Source organism: Capricornis sumatraensis, chromosome 10 (genome assembly GCF_032405125.1).
Source record: "Capricornis sumatraensis isolate serow.1 chromosome 10, serow.2, whole genome shotgun sequence".
Classification (NCBI taxonomy): domain Eukaryota; kingdom Metazoa; phylum Chordata; class Mammalia; order Artiodactyla; family Bovidae; genus Capricornis; species Capricornis sumatraensis.
This window is the reverse complement of record NC_091078.1, coordinates 97,963,247-97,980,704: the sequence shown is the minus strand read 5'-3', so window position 1 is coordinate 97,980,704 and position 17,458 is coordinate 97,963,247. Positions and strand designations below refer to the sequence as shown.

Here is a 17,458-nt window from a genome sequence, read left to right as displayed (position 1 = left end):
CAAAACCATTCTAAAAATAAGAGTAACTCTTATTAGAATTATTCCTTTTCATCATTCTGGATTGTAGTTTAAATGTCCCACCTCAAATTCAGAAATAAATAAAGTTATATCAAAGTGTTCACCTGTATGAGCTTGAGACAGGTAAGTTTCTGTTCCAAAGTTTCAATTCTAACCATTAGCCGGGATAAGCTGAGCACTTGGTTTTTATCAGAGAGACCCTCGCCATTCTCCATCAAAGCTTCTAGCTCCCCATCCACCTGCCACAGCAAGGGAAAAAATCTGGTTATAAGACAAGAACAACAACAAAACTCCAACTAATCTAATAATCAATCTGAAAAGATGCTCAACCTCACCAGTAATAAGGGAAACAAAATTAAGACCACAGTAAGAAACCATGTTATACTCACTGTAAGAAGTCTGATAATATCGAGTCTAGGCAAAGACATGGATCAAAATGAACTTTAAATTTAAAGAATGAACTTTTACACACTAATAATGAAAACAAACTGATATGATCAATTTGAAAAGCTTCATTCACTCATCAAATACCTATCAAGCACTTATATGTCAAGTACAGTTTTAGGTGTGGAAGACACTGCAAGAAAGCAAAACAAAAAAATCTGCCTTTATGGGAGGGAAAAAAAATGTATCAGGTGAAAAGTAGGTCAGAAAAAAATAAAGCATTAGCTTGAAAAATGAAATATTTGTATCCTCTATGCCTAGCAGTTGCACACCTATGAATAAACCCAAGAGAAACTTCTGCACTTGTGCATCAGAGAATCAGAAGAATGTTCACTGAAAAGCCATTCATAAGAGCAAAACACTGCCAACAACCCAAATGCTCATGGCCAGGCTGGATAAACTGGCAGGTTCACATACTGGAATATACCACAATGAAAGGAATCAAGTGCAGCCAAATGCAACACAATTTATCAATATTTATAAATTCTTATTCTTCAGTAATACTTTAGTATTTGGGGATATAAACTATCTTTAAAAGGCCCAGGCACTATTTTTAATACATTCTGATAAAATATAATATACATATAGAAAAGTACTAGGTTGGTGCAAACATAATTGTGGTTTTGGATCACGAATTTTAAATCATTATAACTAGGCTCAAATTCATCTTAATTAGTGAAAATAGGAACCATTACAATCAATACATCTTTGCCAACGAGAAATAAGTTTGTTTATTCCTATAGCATAAAAGTCCATGCTTAAGGATTCGACAAACTCTTGGAAAGCATCTTCTGCCTTATGCTGGTTGTAGAACCATTTTCCCTGCAAAAAGTTGCCAAGATGCTTAAAGGAGTGGTAGTTGGTTGACAAGAGGTCAGGTGAATATGGCAGATAAGGCAAAATTCCGTAGCCCAGTTCATTCAACTTTTGAAGTGTTGGTTGTGTGACGTGCAGTCGGGCGTTGTCACGGAGAAGAACTGAGTCCTTTCTGTTGGCCAATGCTGGCTGCAGGTGTTGCAGTTTTCAGGGCAACTCACTGATTTGCTGAGCATACTTCTCAGATACAATAGTTTTGCTGGGATTCAGAAAGCTGTAGTGGATCAGATCAGCAGCAGACCACCAGTGACCATGATCTTTTTCTGGTACAAGTTTTGGTTTCGGAAGTGCTTTGGAGCTTCTTCTCAGTTCAACCGCTGAGCTGGTATTTGCCAGTTATCGTAGAAAATTCACTTTTCGTTGCACATCACAATCCAACAGAGAAATAGTTCGCTGTTGCATACAATAAGCGAAGATGACATTTCAAAATGACAATTTTTTTGATCTAGGGTCAACTCACGAGGCATCCACCTATTGAGCTTTTTCACCTTTCCAATTTGCTTCAAATGCCAAACGGTTATAGGGTGGTCAACGTTGAGTTCTTCAGCAACTTCTTGTGTAGTTTTAAGAGAATCGGCTTCGATGATTCCTCTCAATTGATCATTGTCAACTTCCAATGACTGGTCACCATGCTGCTCATCTTCAGGGCTCTTGTCTCCTTTGTGAAACTTCTTTAACCACTACTGCACTGTTCATTAGCAGTTCCTGGGCCAAATGCGTTGCTGATATTGCAAGTTGTCTCTGCTGCTTTATGACTCATTTTGAACTTGGATTAAAAAAAAAAATTGCTTGAATCTGCTTTTTGTCTAAAATCATTTCCATAGTCTAAAATAAAGAGCAAGCAATAAGTCATCAGCAAAAATAAATAAATAAATGTGAGAAATGCTCATTAAAATAATGTATAACATAACCACACTTATTTAAGAATGTATACCAATATCAAACAGCAAAGGTCAACACCAAAACCGCAATTACTTTTGCACCAACCTAAGATATAAACAATTAGCAACTAAATAGGTAAACAAGCAGTGGAGCAACATCCATAGCAACCAACACTCAGGTAAAAGGGTTAGGTGGGGTGATGGGGAGAACACTACCGGTGTTCCTGAAGGGCTGTGCGTGCCGCTTCCTTGTTATAATACCTTCTCTTCTCTACTCCAGAGATAATGTCTCCTAACTTTTTAGGAAATAGTTCACTGATTTTTAAAATAGGTTTACTTCACATATATAAATCACTAAATAATATAATTTTGTCTATTTTTAACTTTTTGGAAATGAAATCACACTGGACAAAATTTTTATGCCATGATTCTTTTGCAATCAACTTTACATTTTAAGAGTCAATGCTGTTGCATGTAGCCATATTATTTTCATGACTAGTTTTTTCATCACACGATTACATTCTAATTTAGTCATACTAATGTTAATGAGAATTTGAGTTGTTTCACTTTTTCTAATATAAGCAGTGCTGCTGTGGCTCCTGATGTGCATTTTAAACAAATCTCTCTCTGGTTATAGACCCAGGAGTGCAACTGCTGGCTCATACAGTATACGTACATTCACCCTGAGTAAGAATACCAAAGTGTTTTCAAAACTGACTAAATCCATTTACATCTCCAACACTAGTTTATGAGATCTGTTGTTCCTGTGTATCATCAGAATTAATTTTTACTGATCTGGTGAGTACCCCAAAACACCTGAGAGTAGTTTTAATCTGCACTCCTCTGATTACTAATGAGACTGAACATCTTTTCATAGGTTTACTGGCTATCTGGAATACTGAAGTGTCTGTGGAAATTGTTAGTTTTTGCTTCAGGGCTATTTATTATTATTGATTAGATGGAGTTCTCTATATATTCTGGACACTTATGATTTGATTGCTAGCTGCTGAAAACAACTATTTCCTCTCTTACGTGGCTTTTTATGCTCTTTATTGTGTAAATTAGCTATTGTTCATTTGTTTCACAAACTCAAAAGAGATTAAGGTAAGTTTCAGACTATTTTCTGTTTATACTTTACAAACTACAAATCACAAATAACATCAGATAATAACAGGTATTTATTATACTTCCATTAATTAAGTAGTACTAGTTTATGACACCGGAGAAGGCAATGGACGGAGGAGCCTGGTGGGCTGCAGTCCATGGGGTCGCTAAGAGTCAGACACGACTGAAGTGACTTAGTAGCAGCAGCAGCAGTTTATGACACACCCAAAGAAGGCAATCATCTGTTCCGGAAGAGCTTACAGTTCTGTTAAGCAGATAAACTATATGTATATAGCTGCAATCATAAGAGCAAGGAATAAGAACTGTTCACCAATCAAGGGCTAATATGGGGGGGACAGATAGAGGCTACAGTGCCATTAACATATCCCTGTTAACAGGCAAAATGCACAAAACTATATTGGAGACTGCTCCTCTCTTTCCCTCTCCTTGGCATCCCCTATCCAAAAGACTTCCAAAAACGAACGCTTGGGAATTTCTTTCTCTTTCTCTTTTTTTGGGGTGGGGAGGGGCGGGGAGGGGGTGATGGCTGTACCATGTGGTTTGCAGGATCTTAGTTCCCCAATCAGGGATGGAACCCAGGGCTATGACAGTGAAAACACTGAGTCCTAACCACTGGATTGCCAGGAAATGCTCGAACATTTGGAAATTTCAAAAGGTGCTATTTTTGTGATTCTATTCAACTATACCTGACCAGAATTCAGAATCAAATAGGGCTTTCAGCCAGAATTTCAGTAAGAGACAAACCAATGAAAAGTGGAGTGAAGCTCTTCCTGAGAGTCAAGGACAGATGACCTTTTTGGGATTCAGATTCATTCTGGGTCATTACTCTATCAGGGTAAAGTTTCATCCAAAACATTTCTGTTTGAGAACAGCTTCAAATTCACATCTGGAGCAACCCATGACTTCAACCCACCAAATGACTAGATTCACGTTACATCTAATTTAGTCTACAGTAATACAGAACACTGATATGGACACATTACTTTAAGAATAAAAACAAGCAAGCAAAAACCAGGAATACCTACATCTCAGTCCCTTGGAGTTGTTCCTGAATCTTACCAGGAAGGCAGAAAGTCATCTGTGATCATTATGATGCCAGCATAATACCACCCAAGAAATCATCACCTTATAAGAACACTCCCCACCAACAAGACAGTTTTTAATGCAAGTTTTGGAAACACAAAATAGCCAAATGAAAGCCTTTATGTAGATTTTAGCTTAGGTTGGAAAAGACCCTAATGCTGGGAGGGATTGGGGGCAGGAGGAGAAGGGGACGACAGAGGATGAGATGGCTGGATGGCATCACTGACTTGATACACATGAGTCTGGGTGAACTCCGGGAGTTGGTGATGGACAGGGAGGCCTGGTGGGCTGCGAATCATGGGGTCGCAAAGAGTCAGACACGACTGAGTGACTAAACTGAACTGAAACATGTTTAATGACTGTTTTGTGGTTGTTCTGGCCAACTATCAACTCTATGAAATAAGCCTTAATAATAAAAGTAATCAATGAAGTTTTAAGAAAAATTTCCTGTTAACAGTAAAGTCCAAAAGCTAAATATAACCCAGTGACCCCACTTCCATGGATACACTTTAAAGAAACATATACAGAAGAGACATGTGCAAAGACTTTAATTGTGACATGAGGAGTAAAAACTTGAAAACCCAAGTGTTCATGAGTACAAGTATATGTAAATGAACAGTTATATGATGAAAAAGTTTACAACAGTTAAATGTGTGAGTATACACCTCAACATGGATCAAATTTTAAAATAAGAGTAAAAACAAACTGCAGAAATATATATATATTATTTCTAAAACTACACAAAGGCACTCAGTATGGTTAAGAGCAAAGAAAATAACTAGGTAAGCTCTTTTCTATTGCTTACCGAATGACCTTGTAACCTCTCTGAGCCTTAGTGTTCTCATCTGTAGAGGGAAAATCTTTATTTCTAACTTAGAAGAGCTTTTTGTGAGAATCAAATGAGTTAATGTGTCAGATGATTAGAATAGTGCTTGACACAGTTACAACACGTACGCTCTCTAAAAACAAAGCTGAGTGACAATACTCTAATTGTTCATCCTGGGTGGTACAAGCATACATGTTTCTTATAAACTTTCCTTTTTTACATTTTTTAAATGACCCTTTTGAGGGAATTTTTAAAGGGCCCTTTCCAATGCTTCCTACTATCTAAGTCTTATAGAATTCAGATTCTCAATTCATTCTCTCCACAGTTAATTTGGACTTACTAAAATCACCTTTTAATTATTATCCTTTCCGTGTCTTATGTCTGTTGTCTGCTCATCTAAATAGTAAGATGGCTGTCAACTATGATTCTTAGTAGTATGGTTTCTGAAAAGCCTGGGAATGAGCTAGCTGCAAGAATCACAGATAGATTTGCTGGCTGACACTCGAGGCTCCCTGGCTCTTTCACCCAGCCCTCCCTCAAGATTCACAGGTCTAGGGTTAGGTCCCAAAACGTGCATCTTTAGGACGGACCCTGCAGGTGGTTCTGAGGTAAAGAAACACTGCTCTCACAAAGGGATCCTCAGAAAAAGACAGAGGAGGTTTGAAAAACAACACAAAATTCTTGTCCCAGTTAAGAGTCCCTTTAGTACGAAGATACCACTCACCTGCAGTAGTGTCTCAGGTGTGAACTGAGGTAGGAAAAAGGCTATCAACCACTGGTATAATGGATTAAATAAAAAGACCATCTGAGACTACTATCCCTTTCTCACTCCTGAGTCATCTGTTACTTCTCAAAACTCACCTTATGCTCCCAAAGAAGATTAGAGATTTTAAGAACACTTGCAAACAAATGAAAAAACTGGTATTAAAAGATTAGGAATGTAGATCAGACTTATGTGAGCAGATTAACAAGTTACTTATATGTAAGATTACAAACTTTACAGGCTTTTAAAAACTATTAGCCCATGTATTTTCAAGATGACTTCAACAGTTCTTAGTACTCAAGTGTAATCTCTATGAACTAAAAATAGCAACTGTACTTTTCCAAAATTATCTCATCTAACCCTGACTTTCTCTGGTTGTAGTGTAACTTTTCAGAGTTCAATAAGGAAAGCTACCTTCCTTCTTGAAATGTGTGTGGTGAAAGCTGAAAGAAGAATGGAACACTTACTGAATCCTTCTTACGAGATCGTTCTTTTTTCATTTTCCCTCCTGCTGCTCTGATGCTGACCCTGTTCTCTCCTCCCAGGTAACCCCGGCAATTAGCTGACCCACAGAAACACTTCTGTGCTTCTTTCCTGTGCAAGGAACATATGAAAGATGTCTGTTATGTGAAGGTAAACCATAAAAACTGTTGATAGTAGTATAGCAATTACATACAAGAGAGAAGGCAATCCAACCTAAAGAAAAGAACCTAACAGTTATTTCAACAGATACCAACAAATCTGATACTAGCTAATGGAAATGCCTGAAATTTGCTCTTAAAAAATTCACTTTTTCCCAATCTTCTTTTATTAGCTAGACAAAACTAGCCAAGAAGTTAACAAGTAATTTCTCCATTTATGAGAGCTCCTACTAATGTATGAAAATAAGAAATCATGTATCTATTTGGGCTAAGAACAAAATAGCTTAAACAGATCAGTACCTATTACTTCTACATGAATATTTAACTGGCACATAGAACAAATGTATTATTATGAATACATCTATCGATAATAAAATGCACAATTAGTAAAGGACACTTAGGAAGCACGTGGCTATTAACAGTCATCATTACATGAGGGTGAGACACTACTAACACATACAGTAATAGATATATGTAACCATGGAGCCAAGGAAAGTGGAAGAAAGAACAGGCCTAAGTTTACAGCCCTGGGTATAAATCGCCTCTGCCAACTATTTACTTGGCAACCAGAGCTACCCAAGGAAAACGTGAAGGACTATTCCAAAAGCAAACTGATACATTTTAGTATTTAACAGTAACAATCAGAGGCACAAAAATATTTGATAAATACTGCTGGGGATCACAAACAGATCTAATTTCTAGTTTCCCTTCTTTCCAAGGGTATAGTACAAATACAAGAGAAAAAAAAAAAAAATGGAGCCCTACGTGGAACTCACTCAATCTCAGCATATCTATTGCCTAAATCGATTAGCTCATTAGGTGTTGCAAAAATGGTGATACCATTACTACCTCATTTATTAGCTAAAATATCTCTATAAAGAATTCTTCTCACCAATTGCTTGAATCTGAAATAGAATTCACTTAAGAAAGGAAGGATAAATGCTTGACTTTTTTCCCTTTTTTATTTTTTAAATCAGTGGTTAATAGTAAGGGGAGATAAAGGGGAAGGGACAAAAGATGGAGAGGGGATTAAGAGGTACTAACTATTATGCATAAAATAAGCAGACTACAAGGGCTTCCTGGTGGCTCAGTGGTAAAGACTCCACCTGCCAACGCAGAAGATGAGGGTCTGATCCCGGGGTCGGGAAGATCCCCTGGTGGAAGACATGGCAACCCACTCCAGTATTCTTGCCTAGAGAACCCCCCGGACAGGGGAGCCTGGTGGGCTACAGTCCATAGGGTAGCAAAGAGTCAGACATGACAGAAGTGATTTAACACATGTACACATGTAACTTTTGTACTACTGCACATCAACTATATTTCAATTAAAAAAACCATAAACTAGTTTTCAAAATCACAAATTGGTTCCTTTCAATTATGACTAATGCAGTTTTAAAGAATCATTAAACTCATAGATTTTATATAGTGTGTTTCAAACCACCGGTAGTTATTATTCTTATTGATGCTTAAGTCTAAATAAAAACTCTCCCACTTTCGGTAAGTGAGATTCTATTCAAGCTAGTCCTGAATCCTTTGGACATGACCTTCATAATCTTTTATAACTGGTTTTCTGGCATGAGGAGATAATCCAGAGTCATCTTGTTCGCTACCTGTCACAAACTTGACACCTTTCTTTTAGTGGGGTTTTGTAAGACCACAATATAAATGAAAGGGGTATTCAGTGCTATTGCATCAGTTTTTGGTAGACAGAACTAGGTAACAAAAATATTTTTTCAGAGTATGATAATGATATAGATGAGACTATATAGATTAGCCATGAGCTGATAACTGACAGATGAATTATGGCTACACAGGGATTTATTATACTGTTCTCTTTATACACATCCACACCCTGTTGACATTTCTATAATAAACAGTTTTAAAATTACATTAGAAACATAATTATATAAATGAGGTTCAGAGGAACATGTAGTTCCTGTACACTATCCCTTAATGGCCTGATGTGACATGCAAAAGGAAAATACTAAAACTAAAAGAAAACACTATAGGTAAGAACTAAAAGTACATATAACTTCTCAGTGATTCACATCTAAGTTTTAGACTCCTACATATAAACAGTATTTTCCCATCAGAAGCAGCAAAACAGAACAGAATCAATACTTACCCATATCTTTGGAACTGATAGTCAAATGTTAACTCTGAGCCTGAAGGAACCAGTTTGGTGGTAAAAAACCCAACTCTCAGTTGTCCATTCACAGTCCACTAAGGTGTTGTTTTTAAAAGAAAATAAATTAGTGACTGGTTAATCTTTTTTGTTTTTTTTAAGATCATCATTATCTGCCTTAATTATGTATGTGTCTCTTTGGACAATAAATGCTTTTCCAAATAGCAAATGGAAGAATTAAAAAAAAAAAAAAGAAGTATCAATCTTATTTAATGAGCTACCAGTTGAGTATCATCTATAATTTATCTCTAATAAAAGTAACTGCTATTTTAACTTATTTTAAAATACATTTCCATACAGTAAGGATTCACTTGTACTAAAAACAAGCATATAGAGAATGTTTGGTATCACTGAGTACCAGACAAATTTGTATTACTTTATACTATGTAAAAAGTAACTATCTTCTAAGATAAGATGGGGCGTGGAAACAGGAAAACAATAATGCCAAAAGTTTAACTGCATGAAGCAGTGGTTATAATGCTGAGTGTACAAGTGAAACACCAGAAAAGAGCATAAAACTCGACAATTAAAATGGGGGTAAACAGATCAGAATTGGATCTTGTAATTCCAAAATATCTAAGATGTAAGTTGACTGGAGAGCTCCTGCTCAGACCATTTGAACATGTTACGGATGAAAAACCCAGGCTTAAAGAGGTGAAGGGACACAGTAAAACTAGAGTCTCATGGCTAGACATGTGGCCACCAGCTGCAATCAAAACTAGAACCAGAACTTAATTAAATAATTCCACACTGGGTTTTCCTAGTCATTGTATGTTTCAGCTCTTGGGAGAGCTACATCTGTTAGTACAGAGATCAAAGAGCAAAAAATATCCAAGAGTCAAAACCACTATTTCAATATAAGAGGAAATTATTGATATATTTTTCTAGGGAGTGAATCCATAGCTTTCTTAACCTAAAACAGAACCACAATATTCTAATGTGCCTGTGTGTGTGTGAATATATATACATACGTATATATTCATACACACACATACATATATGTACATGCTGCTGCTGCTGCTAAGTCGCTTCAGTTGTGTCCGACTCTGTGCGACCCCATAGACGGGGGCCCATTGTCTCTGGGATGCATATATATTAAAACATATATATAATATATAAACATATATATATACACACATATGTATATTATATATACGTGTGTATGTATTTTTCCTAAGCTGAAAACACAAATCAGAGGGTATGAAGATCATTAATGATCTCAAAATATTTTATCAAATTCAGTAAGGATTTATCAATTGTGTTAACTATATGCGAGGCACAGGGACCTAAAGATAACCAAGACCTAAAGTCTGGCCTTGTTGAGGGTGAGCAGAATACCTACATGCATACCACATATTATCTTTCTCATCTGTAGCCACTCAATCCCTTACAAATATTAAAACCACCAAATCTGGTACCTGGATAAGACGGATACATAATTGATATAAAATATGAATACTACACATTGGACTTCATCAAAATTAAAATTTAGTTTCTCATTTTGGCACCTTAACAATACATAAAACTTTTGGCAAAGAGATGTGACAATTAAATGCACTTAGAGCTCCTGGATGGGATCGCAGACCAGAAAAATGACAGATGGCAAAATTTAAGCAAGGTGTTTAAACGAGTTAATGGTTAATAGTATTTCCTGGATTGGGTAACTGTACTATGGTTACATTCAGTAGACAGTTGGGGAAGCTAATGCAGAATAGCATACAGGAACTCAGTCCTCACTGTTTATTATTCTATAAATCTTAACTTATTTCAAAATAAATTTTAAGAACAGAGTAAGAAAGAATGATTGAAAACAATACCCACGGGTATCTCTGACACAGATCTAAAACCAACAGTCGGAACAGCAGTCGGGAACAAATATTTCAAACTCTTAACATCTACCTCAACTTACTTTTTGAGTCTCACAGTTCGGTTCACAGCTGTGATTCATGAACCGGGAGCAATTTCCTTTCTGAGTGGCATCTATTATCTAGGGAAAAGGATAATTTAAGAGTTAAAAATGAGACCTTAAATATATGTGCATTTTAGAAAAGAAAAGCATCTGGCAAATTTAAGAGCCTTAATCTCCTGTTCCTTTAGAGAACTCTCTCACATAACTTTACACATCACAGTGTCAAATATCTAGCTTCTTAATTCTGAAGAGATCTGCTATCAACATTTCACCTCTGGGTCAAATTATCTCCATATTGATCAATGTCTCATTTTCTTTTAGCTATTTCTTACATCCTATTATACTGTAATCTTACTTTACGTGTATAAAACTTCATTTTAAAATGCATGCATGAAATACCACAGTATGTAGCTCTCAAGTTTGGGTATGTATCTGAATCCACTGGAGAGGTTGTTAAAACTCTTGCTGGGTCCACTCTAACAGTGAGAAGTCAGCACATCTAAGGATAAATCCCTACAACTTGCACTTCCAGACTGAATAGAGGCAGACGTAAGAATCTAGCTAAATTTATTAAGCCAGTCATTAAAGAAATTGTAAATGGTGCTCCTCACTAAAAAACAACTTTGTTGGAAAACAATTTTCATAAAAGCATATTTGTGTCAATATATAATAGGCTGTCACTTTTAAATGGTTTAATAAAAAGTATTTTCAACTTCTCAGCTTTTAATATATTGATAAATATAATCCACATAAACAAAAGTTCTTTAGAAGACATCCATGATTTTTTAAGAATTGTAGTATGAAACATGCATGTTTATATTTACATATATATGGAAATTCCTCCCTCATCGTTTTTTTAAGCAAATAGAAAAAAACTATACACATTGTTCAGCTCCTTATTTTTGCCACTTACATTTCAGATATCTGTCTGTATCAATGACCCCTTTCAAACTCAACAATTTCCAGATCTGCTTCAAAACAAACGCATTCATGCCACTTACCTCATCATTCTTCAGGGCCATGAAATAGTAGTGGATGTTTTTGTTTCGTGCATACTCCTTTACCCGGGCTTTAAACTCTTTATGATCAAGTACCTCTCCACAATATTCCAGGACAAAGGTGTTCCTGACCAAAAAAAAAGAAGTCTGTTAGTTTTCTCTAAGATTTATCAATAATAAGCTCTCTTCTTGGCTTCTTTCAGTTAGCTTCTACCCTTGATTGTTCTTTAGTAGTAACTTATCTGTTTCTTCTCTATTGAAGGTATTAATTCTCAGTCTCTTCTCTCTCCCTTTATAAAAGCTCATTCGCACCAATGATTTCAAGTAGTACCTCCATATAAACAAATACTTCTCTACGCTTTACTCCCAAGTTCTGACAAGAAATGACCTACCTGGAAGTTTTCTCTAATCCTTGCAAAATAAACATGACCTGGGAATTCCCTGGGCCAGTGTGTAGGACTTGGTCTTTCACTGCTACAGCCTGGGGTTCATTCCCTGGTCAGGGAACTAAGATCCCCTCAAGACACACAGCCAAAAAATAAACAAACATGCCCTAACATTAACCACTGGCATTCCCTGGTGGCTCAGTGGTAAAGAATCCACCTGCTAATGCAGGAGACATGGGTTCCATCCCTGATCCAGGAAGATCCCCTGGTGTAGGAAATGGCAACACATTCCAGTATCCTTGCCTGGGAAATCCCATGACAAAGAAGCTTGCTGGGCGACAGTCCATGGAGTCACAAAGACTCAGGCACGACTAAGTGACTGAACCACAAAGAATACCCAAGAGAATTTTTAAATGTAAAAATGTAAGTCATTTGTATTTGCTATGATATACTGACAAATCAGTATATTTCTTTTTTGGGGGAGGGACCATGCTATAAAAATGCTATGCTTAAAACTTTAAGAAGTTGGAAACAAATATTTAGAATAGTTAAATCCACAGAAATGGGAGATTTAGAGGTTGCCAAAGGTAGGGAAGAGAGAGCAACAAGGATATTCTGCTGATTGGGTTAAGGGGTTTCCTTTAGGGGTGATAGAAATTTCTGTAACTAGACAAAGGTGATAGCTGCTCAACATCTGCTGATGCTCAACTGCTCAGTTGTATCAGACTCTCTTTGCAAGCCTTTGGACTCTAGCTTGCTAGGCTCCTCTGCTGCTACTGCTGCTGCTAAGTCGCTTCAGTCGTGTCCGACTCTGTGCAACTGCATAGATGGCAGCCCAACAGGCTCCCCCGTCCCTGGGATTCTCCAGGCAAGAACACTGGAGTGAGTTGCCATTTCCTTCTCCAATGCATGAAGGTGAAAAGTGAAAGTGAAGTCGCTCAGTTGTGTCTGACTCCTAGCGACCCCATGGACTGTAGCCTACCAGGCTGCTCCGTCCATGGGATTTGCCAGGCAAGAGTACTGGAGTGGGCTGCCATTGCCTTCTCCGGAGTTCATGCCTAAAAAATCTCATGGATGGAGGAGCCTGGTGGGCTACAGTCCAAAGGGTCACAAAAAAACCTGAACATGACCGAGCAACTAAACACACAACAACAACTTTAGTTCAACCTGGACAGCACTGCCTTCCATTCCTACAACCTAAAACTGGAGGGTTTGGTAGGGATTTGCTTGGTTTCTTGGTGGAGTCTGTCATATTTTAACACTAACTAGTAGTTTTGTTCCAAATACCTACTTACACTGTGCACATCTGACAGTATGTCCTTGTTAAGTAGAAATACTCTAAAAGTGAACATCTAAATAGCTTGGAATCCGAAGTTTATAAAACTGGTATTACCATCAGCATATGGAAGTAACATGAGTGAAGGTGTCAGAAACATGGAAGCATTAAGTCCCAGTATATTTTACCAAAGCAGGGTTCTTTGTAAGCAGCTGAGGAAAGCTCAAGAGCTTTAGGAAATTTTAACCTGCTATGTGAAACAGTCACGCACTTTCTCCTCTCCCATTTCCTTCTTCATAAAGGAAATGGATTTCTGAGCCAACGAATAGTCTCTGTTGCATATAAGAATTTATATTTAAGTTGAAGCTATGTTAGTGCAGACTCTGCCAAAAGACAGTAGTATCCATTACTACCCTGTAACAGAAGTTTATGTCTAAACTGGAATTTCTTTAAAAAATAAATACATTAAAAAAAAGATTCTCCAAAAGAAAAACCTGGCTAGCCTGCATCTAGATCAGAGTTAGTGACTTTAGAAACACACTGGACTGCCTTGGGAAATACTGAGTGTGATGTCTAATAACAGACAAGGGAAGCTTGTCTATGATTTATTTAAAATATCATAAAGGATCCACTGAGTTTGGATATGGAATATACTTAGATGATTCTGTGAGATATGTTTCAAAGAAACAATTTAAAAATGGTTATGAACCAAGATATTGTGATAATACTTTGTAGAAAAGGGAAATATGATGTTTCTACTATTTACTTTTTTTTTTAAATGAAACATTTTTCTGATTGGTTCTCAAAAAGATACAGTGATATGAATATCAATTCCAAGCTTTCAAAAGATACATGAGGATTCCTGTCAGAAAACTAAAGTACCTGGTTGCTTTGAATCCTCACAATAAAAAGATTAAAACCCCTCACCCCATTCCAATTCTCATTCAAGTGTGGCCATATGCTTAAGATTCTGAAAGAATAGCTGTGCTTTAGTTACCAGAAGCCAGCAATGGTCTTATTTTCTTCCTTTATTCCTTTGATGTATTTAAAAAAATTCTTCCATCATAAACACATGTAATCTATACATACTTAACTTTAAAGAAAAAGACAATCAACTTTCATAAGAATACTTAAATATACTATGTATAAAAAATGAGTGGCTACAGGAAATACTGAATACGGTAGAAAATAAACTGATCTTTTATTGCCTTACATATAAAAGTAACATGAGTTAGACAGAAGGCAACATTTATTCATTCAAAAATGTTTATTATTTATCAAGTATGCTTTAATTCTCTATTCTAATATCCTTAGACACTCTCCACCACTCTTGTCCCAACTCAATTTTATACAGATTCACTGTTATAGATTCTGTCCTAACTCCTTTTTACAGAATTTCATGGGGATTTGGGGGTTCTACACAAACACTTGGTAATTTGGAATTAAAGGTAACATGACTATCAGACAAAGAAGGATTTGCCTATTCCAAACATCATAAGGGACAAACTGCTCTCTCTAGAGAAGAGATTTCTATTTAACTTCCTAAAATAAGTGAATTAAAAAAAAAAAACAAACTGGCTACCAAGCATCATTCTGCACAATAATCATTATTAAACTTCAGTGTAATAGGCAAACTATTTTCCTAAAAGGTATCTAATCAACTTCAGCAACACAAATGAAATGAAAGGTGATTAAAACCTAACTTACGAAGGAAGGTCTTTAGCAGCTCTCAAGCCCCAGCCTTTCTTTTCTGTGAGGATGACTTCCACATCTGCATGCTGTTTCCTCTGAAACCGTCTATTGGAACAATAATCCCCATTTGGACACCGAGAAGAACTGAAGAGAGACAGGGAGCAAATTAATTCTCCAAAGCAGCAAAAGAACTAAAAACGTGTTCACTAGAATTATGTAAATATATCCGTATCTTTATGGCATAATCAGCAAGCATATGTGTGGTAAACCTCCAAGTGAGCCTTCCTCAATAATTCTTTCCATCATGAAAGGACTCCTTAGAACTGAGTGCCTACACTGTTAGTTAAACACACGGTGCCAGAAATACAGTCTCTCAACTAGTCACTACCCCTCCCTCAGAGTGCTAAGACACATTTTCAGACTGCATGGAAGCCCGCGGCACTCTGACAACTATGCAGAGCTAACTTATCCTCAATCGGCGCACCTTCTCTTATACTCCACTCCAATCATCAATAATTTCATCTCTTGAATGTAGCTAATTACAAAGTCATTATTAAACATATCCTTGTTCAGAGTAAGCACAACATGAAGTAGCAAGACTCTTCCGTAATGGATTCTGGAATAAAATAAAAAATTTACTGAATTCTTAATAGTCCAAAGCTGACAGGCTCCTCTGCCCATGGAATTTCCCAGGCAGGAATACTAAAGTGAGTTGCCGTTTCCTACTTCCAAGGATTTTCCCGACCCAGGGATGCAACCTGCATCTCTTGCATCTCCAGCGCTGGCAGGTGGATTCTTTACCACTAGCGCCACCTGGGAAGCCCAGCTATACTATAAAGCACCTTAATAATCTTTCGATGGTTAAAAATGATACAATTTTCACTCTGATTTTTTTTTAAAAAATCACGTTTTCTAATGTAAAGATATTTATTATTTATATGAAAAATACTGAACCACCTGTCTATCAATAGAAGATTAATATTTACATGTTAACTATGAATAGAATACACAATACAGTCAAGGGAAAGATCTGGGTAGGTCAAAATATGTAGCTCTGACTAGGTCTCCAAAGCATATTAAAAGTGTATGTGGCAAGTGAGGGGGAACAAAGTTTCACAAAGCACACACAGTAAGAATTTCCTTTTTACACATAAAAAAAGGAAATGTCTACCTCTGCTGCTACAGGCATAAAAATTATCTGGAAAGATTACAAACAGAGGGATTGAGGCTTAGAACAAGACATTTTACTTTAAGCACTTTTGAAATGTTAGTTCATTTTAAAAATTAAAAAATGCCAACACTGACTTCTCAGGACATGAACCTTACAAGAGGTAAAAGGAGACTGCGTAAAAATTGGTATTGCTATGTCAGCATCAGGGCTACTTTACAGAGCACATTCAGTGTGTGTCATGATCTAGTGCAAAATGTGAGGGAAATCTGTCTCCTAAACTGGAGACTGGAGTTTTCATCTCTAGTTTCACACGCGAGATTTCATGGCTCATAAATACTCAACAGTAGGTAGGAGGAGAAAAGTCAAAATTTTACTCTTAATAATTCTTCTCAATATTTAGAGACATTTAATACAATAACCGAGCAAAAGCAGAGCATTCTAATTTACTTACCATTCAATCATGAGAAGACGATTAAGACAATCTTCCCCACAGGCTATTTCACCTTGAGCTCTTTCATCTTTAGAAAGAGGTGTACACTCACACTGCATTCGCTTAATATCCCGATGGGATTTATTCTTCTTTCTATTAGGTAAAATTTTATTAAAATTGGTTAAATAAATGTCCTAGCAATGATACAATATACACAGTCAAACAATGCCAAATTTCATTTGTTTTCCATTTAATGATTCTGGTTAAGTCAATCATTTAAAAAGACAAAATGTCAAACCACTAAGCATTTATGAGACTGAAAACACTAAGAACTGTGTTGCAAAACAGATGAGAGGAAGCCTCAGCCTTGGCAAATGGGAAGATGGGATAAGCTCAAGTCTATTATTTTGGACTCAGCCTTCTTTCCTAGTCCCTGTCATCTAAGCCTCAAATTCTGAGCAGTTTCAAGTTAGTACTCATATTTGGCTCCAGAGGAAAATTGGAGAACTCATGAGTATCAGGTAATATTAATTAAAGTTAAGAATCAGTCCTTATGGACTTGTTTGTGGTCCAGTGGTTAAGACTTCATGCTTCCACTGCAAGGGGGTAAAGGTTCAATCCCTGGTAGGGAAACTAAGATCCTGTATGCTGCCATGTGGTCAAAAACAAAACAATCAGTCCTCATGGTTATACAAATAATAGTTGAGATACTAGGCTGAGGAAGAAAAGGGGCTGCTAAAAAACAAACAAACTA

General features: G+C 36.7%; 1 protein-coding gene across 1 annotated transcript in view; it reads right to left on the bottom strand.

Moving 5' to 3' along the window:
* SETD2 (SET domain containing 2, histone lysine methyltransferase) overlaps positions 1-17,458 on the bottom strand; it is a 54,231-nt gene that overhangs the window by 30,520 nt on the left and 6,253 nt on the right. Inside the window, exons 2-8 of the mRNA XM_068981898.1 lie at positions 16,726-16,857; positions 15,119-15,247; positions 11,753-11,876; positions 10,752-10,829; positions 8,783-8,880; positions 6,484-6,610; positions 123-257 (exon numbers count right to left, since the gene is read on the bottom strand). Of these exons, the coding sequence (XP_068837999.1) occupies positions 123-257; positions 6,484-6,610; positions 8,783-8,880; positions 10,752-10,829; positions 11,753-11,876; positions 15,119-15,247; positions 16,726-16,857 (823 nt within the window). The remainder of the gene's footprint in view (positions 1-122; positions 258-6,483; positions 6,611-8,782; positions 8,881-10,751; positions 10,830-11,752; positions 11,877-15,118; positions 15,248-16,725; positions 16,858-17,458) is intronic.